Source organism: Penaeus vannamei, chromosome 1, assembly GCF_042767895.1.
Source record: "Penaeus vannamei isolate JL-2024 chromosome 1, ASM4276789v1, whole genome shotgun sequence".
Lineage (NCBI taxonomy): Eukaryota > Metazoa > Arthropoda > Malacostraca > Decapoda > Penaeidae > Penaeus > Penaeus vannamei.
In genome coordinates this window covers 485,001-495,000 of record NC_091549.1, presented here as the reverse complement: position 1 = coordinate 495,000, position 10,000 = coordinate 485,001, and the positions used below count along the sequence as shown (strand labels likewise).

The 10,000-nt window shown below is 36.1% G+C and overlaps 1 protein-coding gene across 1 annotated transcript in view; it reads left to right on the top strand.

Annotated features, from left to right (window-relative positions):
• The window catches only part of LOC113827890 (bromodomain adjacent to zinc finger domain protein 1A), a 30,223-nt gene extending 22,336 nt beyond the window's left edge, over positions 1-7,887 (top strand). Inside the window, exons 15-24 of the mRNA XM_070126089.1 lie at positions 1-97; positions 2,816-3,100; positions 3,368-3,506; positions 3,633-3,853; positions 4,662-4,826; positions 4,943-5,082; positions 5,259-5,404; positions 5,541-5,996; positions 6,293-6,438; positions 6,729-7,887. The exon at positions 1-97 is cut by the window's left edge and continues 650 nt beyond it. Coding sequence (XP_069982190.1) covers positions 1-97; positions 2,816-3,100; positions 3,368-3,506; positions 3,633-3,853; positions 4,662-4,826; positions 4,943-5,082; positions 5,259-5,404; positions 5,541-5,996; positions 6,293-6,438; positions 6,729-6,995 — 2,062 coding nt within the window. The 3' untranslated portion in view covers positions 6,996-7,887. The remainder of the gene's footprint in view (positions 98-2,815; positions 3,101-3,367; positions 3,507-3,632; positions 3,854-4,661; positions 4,827-4,942; positions 5,083-5,258; positions 5,405-5,540; positions 5,997-6,292; positions 6,439-6,728) is intronic.
• Positions 7,888-10,000: the final 2,113 nt, after the last annotated feature.

The following is a 10,000-nucleotide window of genomic DNA, read 5'->3' as shown; positions in this document are numbered from 1 at the left end:
TAGAGAAAACAAATTGAAAGCGAATTTAGAGTGCTATAAAACAACAATAGAAACCTCATTAAGAATGTGCCCAGTGTACAAACTTGACCCATCTCAGGTAAGTTTGATTTTTTCTTTTATTATATGGATGGAGGGATTCAGAATAGAATTGTGTCATTAGATGTAATGATAATCTTTTATAAGTTCTTTTGAATTAGGTATTGATAATGTAGATGTTTAAAAATACTAGTGTGATTTTCCTAAAATATCTAGTGGGTTTTGTGATGCTGTAGTATGCTTTTGAGTGGAATTTGGATAAAAAAAAGTGTCAATGAATAGATGAAGTCAGAAAGATGAAAATGTGTTAAAGAGTTCGTAAAGCAAATAAGAGGAGTGAGAAATCTGAAAGACAATCTGGAATGAATGGGGATATGGGGAACGAAAGTTGTAGTTATCTTCGCTAGGGTTTACTAGAACTGCCCAGTTCACTGTGATTTTGTTTTATAAATTTTGTTCAAGCTGAAATGACTCCAAAGGCATTTACACACTAAAGGGATAATTACAAGGCTTACTTGACCTCACAACTTACTCTATTCCATACATTTTTGTATTTTTTTGTTTTTTGTTTTTCCTTATTATATTGTCATTAATCTGAAGATGATATTAGTGGAGGTAATGATGATAATGTTAATAATGATGGTAGTAGTAATAGGAATGTATATTTTTGTCTCCAAAAATTTCAGGAATGGAGATTTTGGGTAGGTCTAGTAGGTCACTCTATGGTGACTAAATGCGCGTTGTACTCTAGAACGAAGTTTGTTCATTATGATCATATTTTTGTGATTACGATTTACATCACCAAGTTTCATATAATTTGGATAACAAACAATGAAGTTATAAAAAAACAGACAAAAAAAAAAAAAAAATAAAATAAAAAAATAAAATACATATATATATATATATATATATATATATATATATATATATATATATATATGTGTGTGTGTGTGTGTGTGTGTGTGTGTGTGTGTGTGTGTGTGTGTATGTATATATATATAAATCTTTCTTATCCATTGACAACTTGTAAAAAGAAAAAAAAAAAAAAATATATATATATATACATATATATATATATATATATATATATATATATATATATATATATATATATATATATATATATATATATATAGCAGTACCTAGATATGACAATTCAGATTTTGAAATTTCCTCTTAGTGGATTTTTTTGTGGAACTTTTATCACCTGAAATGAAAATCACATCATCTCTAAAATCGCAAATTTATTCAGCTTTCAAGTGATTCAAACTCCATTAGAATCGCCCAAGTAATTACGGAGTGACGTTAAAAAGTGTAGACTAAGGTGTAGTTTTGAGATACTGTATCAGGCTGTAAATTGAGGATACATTTTTCCGCTGTTTTCTTTTTTTTATAAATCTGATTTCTGCATCACTCTTGATGCATTCTATGGCATTCACATGGTATTCTGAAGTGTAGCTGGTACTTGGTCCCCCCTTTTGCAAGGTACTAATGGCAATAACTGATGATGATTGTAGAAGTACTGTGTGTCATCACAGGCTTTGCAGTGCCTTTACAGTACCTTGTGAGGCATTTCATATGAATAAACAACTGCTGCAGTTGTGATTGAGATGTATTTCTCATCATATTATGCTTATTAGTTACAGGAATATCATCTATCTTAGCGTGTGATGAGGGCGCATCAGGGGATGTCTATGGGATGGTGTTGCGGACGGTGCAGATGAGCAGCCTCTCTCTCTGACTCTCTCCTGGTGACTGTCTGCCTGTCTCTTATTCATGGCTATCAGCAGATTCAGGAAGCAGAATTGCTAGCTAGCTACCAGAGAATACCAAAATAAATGGAAAAAAATCCAAAAAAACAAATTTGTCTACGACAAAGTAAATGCTGGAGGTGGAGGGGTCAGAGATTGTTATAACTCCCTTAGTTTTACGCATTTAGCAGAAATAGTATGTTACAGGATTGCCAAACCCTGCTAGATTACAGGAGATTTTTTTCAAATTTTAGAGTATTTTTGAAGATATTAGTCTAAAATTCAGCGTGATGGCCCTCTTAACCCACTAATGCCGGTATATTTTAGAGCCGAAAATAATAGTTTCCGGATGGCTACAAAAGCTGTGGAATCTGGCCGCGAAATATTCATCACACTAGCGAGACGCTCGGGAATGTTTATTTTTCCGGGTGTCTCTTATATGGGACACCTGTCATAAACGGGTTAGCCATCTTTTTAGGGTGAAATAAAAAAGACAAAAAAAATGTGTATATACCCATTGCCAATTTTACCGAACTTATTAACAAATAGAAGTATGAGAACCATAATGTCTCTTGCCTACAATTTGGCTATTCCATATGTTAGTTTTCAAGAAAAGCAACTAGATTTAGATTTCTTTGGAAAGTTGTAGTTCTTCAGATAGGGCCTAACAAACTAATTATATGGTGTGTAGAAAGGGCTTCATGGATGCTCTCCGTCTGACATGTGAGCTTTGTGAATCATGGCAAGAAGACAGTGTGGATTTAATTGGACAATTTGCAACCCATAATGGAAGTATATGTTTAAGATAGTCAAAATTACAATATTTCAACAGATGATGGTAACTAACTGGAAAAAATAAAGATACATGTCCCAGTCATTGTTTGTATGAGTGATAGTATACCTGTATATTTTCTTTTGATTCGCAAAACAAAAGGACAGACAAGACATATGAAATTGGTATTAAGCTTTGTTGTATCTATCTCTTGCATCAGCATAAACTAGTATCATAAGCTTAAATCATTCCACAGGAACCAGAAATTGACCTCTCTATCCGCAAGTCAAATCGCAACATGACAACAAAGAAGGATAGTGATGTAAACCTTAACTTCCCATTGGGAACTCCCATTGATGAGATCCTCCAGCTGACTCTCCGAGACATGATCCTGGAGACAGAGGAGAAGATTCACTTGGGGATGTTGGGCTCCCTCAGAGTGGAAGATAGAGACATGTGGAGAACGGCCATAGAGCAAGGAAGTTATATCAGAGAGGCGGAATTGGACTGGGGAGGCCGCAAGCGTATCTCTCTGTTGAAGGTAAGGCTGTGGAGCATTAGTGCTGCTCTTGCTTTTGCATCTTTTTTTTTCTAGGTTTGTCCTTTCTTATTTTGCTTCTTGTATTGAATTCTTGATATCTATGCAACCTATATCTTGCCACATGTGGTATCCTACTACCTGTTCCTAATTTTCGTACTCTTTACAGCTGTAATTCTGAACATTTTTCTGTTAACTTCTCTCACTGTACCAGGCAAAGGTAAAATCTGTATTTAGAAGCAGACCTGTCAATAAGTATTCTTCCCACAGGTGGACCTCGGTATTGAAGTGGGAGAGGATGATGTAGAGGACCTCCTTGATGATGCCGCTGATATAGTCAAAGACTTGGCTCAGGCCATCCTACAACTTGGCCAGTCTGTTGATTCCAAGTATCTACAGCAGCCGCTAGGTAAACAGCTTTTCTAAGTTGTTAATAGTAGATTTCTTTTTCTTCTTTTTTAAAATATATTTGTGACTTCACTTAAAAAAATATATAATGTTTACTGTAAAAATTGATGATTATCTTAATTACTAGGTGAGACTGATAAGGCACGGAAGGTGAGAGAACAGGCAGAAGAAAAAATGAGGAAGAAGAGCAAGAAAAGCACAAAGGAGGAGGGAGAAGGAGGAGAATCAGAGAGTGAATCTGAGGAGGAAGAGGAAGACAAAGTTTCCCCACAAATCACTGACAATGCTCTTAGAACTCCCATGGAAAGGTGGGAGAAGTCTCTCATGACCAGCTCAAGCTTGTCCAAGGTCAGTGGATTGTCTTGTTGTGATTTTGGAGTGTACGATTACCATTTATTATTTTACTATTATATACACACATTTTGATTACTCCTTAATTCAAAATGTATATTATTGTTATATTATTACAAATACAGGTAACTCCCATAGTCTAAGTGCTCATTAACTGCTATGTTGACTTTTTAAACCATACTAGTAATCAACAAATTTGATAATTGCTGTGTGGATATTTCAAACCATTCCAGTATTTGATAACTTATGTGGAATTGGTGCCACTGTTTAATACAAGGCTAGAGAGGGGCTTACTTTGAATCAGCTGGTAGGACTTGTGCTTTGCAATAATTTTCCCTTCTTTAATGCATTAGAATTTAATAACATTCTTTGTTTAATAGACAGAAGATATAAAGTCATAAATAGTGTTGTGTTTTCTATATATATTGAAACTATATCTAGATTATGGCCAAGAATAAAATGTTCCCATCACTTGGCATGATTATAGGAATCCATTACTCCTTTATCAGTATTAATGATAAGTTGAATTATTGATGTATGGCTTTATCTAAGATGTGTCATTACTCATGATAGTGATATCCTTCTTGAATGGCAGAGTGCAATATATTGATATTTGTAATATGTAATGTATTATATATATATATATATATATATATATATATATATATATATATATATATATATATATATATATATATATATATAATTTTTTTTCTTTTTTTTATTCAGGCGCTTGATTCAAAGGAATTTAAGATTTTAAAACAGCTGACATATTTGGCTACTAATGTATTATTTATTTTTCCAGCTATGTCTACACTTCAGTACTCTTGACAATTCCATAACATGGTCAAGATCTGCTCTCAATGCTCGCTGTCGCATCTGCCGCAGAAAAGCAGATGCAGAAAATATGCTTTTGTGTGATGAATGTGACAAGGGTTACCATGTGTACTGTCTGAAACCTAAACTCAAGGTCTGTATTGAACAGCATAGAATTGTGCTTTGTAATGGAATTGAATGAATTTTGGACTCGTTTATTTTCTTATTTTCTTTGGATGCAATCACTAATGCTTTATTTATACTTGACAGGCCATACCCTCAGGCAACTGGTATTGCGATCACTGTAAGCCAAAGGAGAAGCCAAAGAGTCCCAGGAAGAAGAGACAGATATACAAGGACATCTCAGACGATGAGATGGATGAGGAGAAGACAAGTGATGAAGAGGAAAGGTACATTCCAATCACCTTTTTTTTCATCCTAATTTTTTAAAGATGTGACAAATGATACCATTAAAGAAACTATAGAACACAAGGAGAGGTCTAAAAAACAATCATGCTTTGTGGTCTATGGATTCAATTGTACTTGTGTAGAGACTGAGTTTGAATTTGTTTATTTTGAATTTCAGTGAAGTCGAGAATGAAGATGTGTGTTTTGTTTGCGAGAAACCTGGAACATTGATCTGCTGTGACACATGTCCCCTAGCCTATCACCAACAGTGTGCTGACTTAAGAACGGTGCCAAGAGGAAATTGGTCGTGTGGGGCTTGTAAAGGTAATTGAAGATCTTATAATGTTATCTAAGGATTATTAAATTAATGAGGTTTATTTTAAGCATATATATATTTTTTAATGTGAATACATGATAATGAAGTGATTTCAAATGCTCTTTGTTTTTCTTTTCATTACAGGTACTAAGGATAGTGCCCAAGATAAGAAGACAACCAAAGAAAATAAAAATTCAAAGGAAAATAGTAAAGCAAGCAAAGATAGCTCAAAGAACAGTAAAGAAAATAAAAACAGCAAAGACAGTTCCAAAAGTGGCAAAGACAATTCTAAAAACAGCAAAGACAATTCCAAAAGTGGCAAAGACAATTCCAAAAGTGGCAAAGAAAATTCCAAAAACAGCAAAGATAACTCTAAAAACAGCAAAGAGAATGCCAAAAGCAGCAATTCCAAAAATAGTAAAGATAACTCCAAAAACAAGGAAAACAAGAACAAGAAGAATGCCAATGCCAAGAATAACAAGAATGCCAAAAGTGCCAAGAATGCCAAGTCCTCGCCATCTCCCGACAAAAAGAGGAGGAGTGAGGGACCAGAAAATAGCCGCAGTTCAAAGAAGGCGAAGTTGGAGGAACCTGAAGTTGGTAGGTTAAAAGGTTGCTGAGCCATTTACCTGTTTGTTTGTGCTTGTAATACACATGTAGGTTAAGCACCTGGTGAATGACAGACAAGAGGACAAAGTTGTTTCAGTTTCAAGACACTATCTGTCCTCATCTTGGAATAGTATATGCCTTTAGAGAGGCATATACGTAGTCATTTAATTATTTGGTTCATTTATCCATCTCAACCTTTTTATAAAGACATATCATTAGTTTGATTGTGATATCTTCATCAGGGTTTAGTATTTAGAGAAAATTCTGTATTTTTATGTTGATTTCAGAATACACATCACCCAAGAGAAATAACAGAAGGTCGCTTGTTGATGAAAACAGTGACTTCAATTCAGTGGCCCTGGAAACTTTGTTGGATGAGCTATTTAAGCACAAGATGAGCTGGCCATTCCACAAAGCTGTGTCAAAGAAGGAGGTAAGGACTTACTTGTTGTAACAAAGACCTTTTTGTTTGTGTATTTGCCATATTGTTAGTTTGATTAATGTTTGATAGTTGGTGACTGATAGTACTCAGTTTGATTTCATAACAGATATTTTCATTGGTAATTCTTAAGAGCTATAAGTATAAAAAAACAGTCCTTGCTTGATATAGCTTTTCCCAGTCCAACCCTCCCTCCCATGTTACATCTCAATTTAGTACATTAGATAAAAGAAACAATACCTTTTAAATGATGTTACAGTTTAATGGCTTTAAATTTGTTGCAGGCTCCAGACTACTATGATATTGTAAAGAAACCAATGGACTTTGGTAGGATCCGAGAAAAGCTAAACAGCCTAAAATACGGAACAGATGATGAGTTCATAGCAGATGTCATGCTTGTTTTCCAAAACTGCCAGCAGTACAACATGCAAGACACGGATGAGTACAAAGCTGGCACAAAACTCTCTAGCTTTTTTATGAAACGACTACAAGATCTGGGTTTGAATTACCGTGAGGAGCCCATGCAGGAAAACAAGAAGAGGAAGCGATAAGTTTCATCCTTATTCAAGTGCACTTTACAATGGCAAGGAGATCCCTCCTTTTATTGTCTCTGGGTATAATCGTGATTTTTAGTGAAAAGGTTCACAAAGTGAGATAGTGTATTTTGATTGTTGCATTCGTGAAATACATATATTTTTTCATGAACTACTTGTATATTATCAGAACAAGTGAAGAATGCAGCAGGATTGCACAAGACATTTTATTGATTAATTAGTGTATGTGAGCAAAAGTAGTTTGTTCTCATCAGCTTCAATGCGAGCTGCCAAGATGATGTAGTTATATTTAAATAGTGAAAATGATCTTCAGGATCATGTGAGAAGTCAGCTGGCTTTGACCAGGTGATTGCATTTGTAATTGCTTTGTTAATAATGTTTATAACTTAGTTCAATTCATGGCATGACAAGTTGGCATTAGTAAGTTAGCTCATTTGTCATCAGGTTCAGATTTTACGAGATTAATTATTGTCTCGCTAATTAACTTGAAATTGAGTATGGGTATTTGTCCTTACATTTGATGTAGGTACAGTAATACTTTTAGCCCTTTTAAAATGTAAGGGAACCATGTTCAAGCATTGTGTTCAAGCATCAGGTATACTTTTTTGAGTTCATTCAGTCTGAAGGGACTCGAGCATAATAGGTGTTCACATCCCAGTTAATATAGCTTTAGTATTCATTTTGTTACGAAGACCAGTGGGATTTTGGCTTTCCCAAATATAATGTACAAAAGTTTTGAGTTACAGGACTGCCATGAATACATCAGCAAAGAACTAGCTTTCTAGACGTTTTATTTAAACTTTGACTTTGCTTGTAATAAAGGAAAGCACTTTTTTAATTTATTTTTTAAAAGTTGAAAATTTTTCCAAAATAATAATGGTTCTTTGTATAAGCAGTATCATTAACCTACCAACATGTAAATATTCCCTTTAATGCACCTTTACTATATGTCCTATATTCAGGCATAATCACAGAACAGCAACCATTACCAGTATTCCTCCAGGGCATGAGAAGGATTGTTTTTTGCAGTCTCATAATGTAGATCTTGATCAGTGGGTTCCTTTCTTTATTATTATTACTTTTTTTTGTACAAACAGAAATGGAGAACATTGAATTTATATAGTGGAAAGAAGTACCACATGAGGTAAAAGGAGAGGCATATATTTTTTATGGAGAATTACTCATACATTTGATGTCTAGGACATTTAAACAATTACCTCCTCAATCCCTTGAGGGGGGCTTAGGAGATGGATGACTGAGACTCAACGCTGGGGATCTTCCCAACTTTGATCACTGTGAAGACCCTAGATATTGGTTCGGCAAATAATTTTGATTATCAACAATCATTCCTCTACCTTGGTCTCAGTCCTTGACTCGTATAATTTTGCAGTCTTTTTCTTTCCTTTTCCTCATCTTTCCCAACCTTTTTCTGTCCAATTCCTACATGTGAGAGCTGTTTGAAAGGATGAAAGGCTTGACTGTGTGCCAGTGAAGGGTATGGTAATCCCTTGGTTTAAGTGTTTGTCCCTGGAGCTTTTTTCTTCCCCACATACTCCAGGCTTACCATGGCTTGTACCATAATTTGGATTTTGCACCATTATTATGGTCATTCAGGCTTGCCCCGTAACCAACCACCCTCCCTGAATCTGCAGTAACTATGGTTACCAACCCCTGACCCTCCTCTGACCATGGCTCTGACCATAGCTACTACACACCTGTTTCGACACTTGTTCTCAACTTAACCAATCCTAAATCTTCTACCCAGATTATAACGCTTCCTCACTCCCAATATCCTCCACCTCATATGTACACTAATTTCCATTTCCTACATCCTTTCTTGTTAAAACTCTTGGACCTTATTGCCCTCCCCCACACCACTACCTCATTCCACTTCACAACCATTTCCCATCGTCCTCACCCCTTTATAATTCCCACCTATTCAAACTATTTAAGTACTCTATTTAACCCAGCCAAATGGGATCCATTTTTTGTGATTCCCCGTACAGCCCCTTACTGTGACAATACCTTACTATTCCAATAATACTTGAATAAATAAGTAAGCAAAGTCTCCTTTGACAGTCGTCCCGGTTGCTCACGCCTTATCACAGTTAGCTCTAAATTTGGGATGCAATATCTGCCCTGGTTGACCTTGCAGGTAAACCTATTCCTGCTCAACATCACTCCTTCCTGAATACTTGTACCAGAACTATTTTCATCTTCCCAGCTAATTGCCCTGTTTACGACAAGTATTGGTCAGGCTGAAAAAGTCCTTTGCCTGTCTTACTGACTGATGACGTATCAGCACAATGCTACACCATTCCGAGAAGTCCCATGTCAATATTATTAAGATTGTTTTCCGTAGATATGACTTTACCCATGAAGTCAATATCGGCAGAGAATCTTTCCTTGACAAACCATATCGGCGTTTTAGCCACTGCAAAGCACTGTCGCTCCACAGCTCTCTGCCCTCTTTTGTGCCCAGCCTGGTCATGACTGTTCAAATTGCCCTGTATAATCACGTGTCTGTGTAAACTACGGTGGCTCTCATGTGTTGTACAGCTGCCTAGCTACAAGTTTGAGTCGAGTTAGCAATTCTCGGATACAAATTTGGCCTTACTCTACGACGTAGAGGCCAGACAGAAAACACGCAGATGAGGTTTTCCTATCACTCTACTGCAATTTTATCCAACGATCCACACACATTCTGTTGTCCTGTCCACGCTTTAATGCAGCACGCACCTCTGCTTTTCCACACCTATCCTCCCTTCACCGACCTCCCAACATATCAGACATCCTTACAGAATCCCACAGCTTCTGCTGTGTATAGTAAAGGGGGATGTCAGGTGATAGTTGCTATGCGTCAACTATCTAGAGTAATGTTGAAAAGTTGTAGATGGGTAAGGGTTGATGAGGGAAAAGGTTATGGTGGTTTAGGTAAGGGAGTTAGATCGAGTGAAAGCCAGAGGGGATATAGAGGCAGGGGTACAAGGTCAAGGACAGAA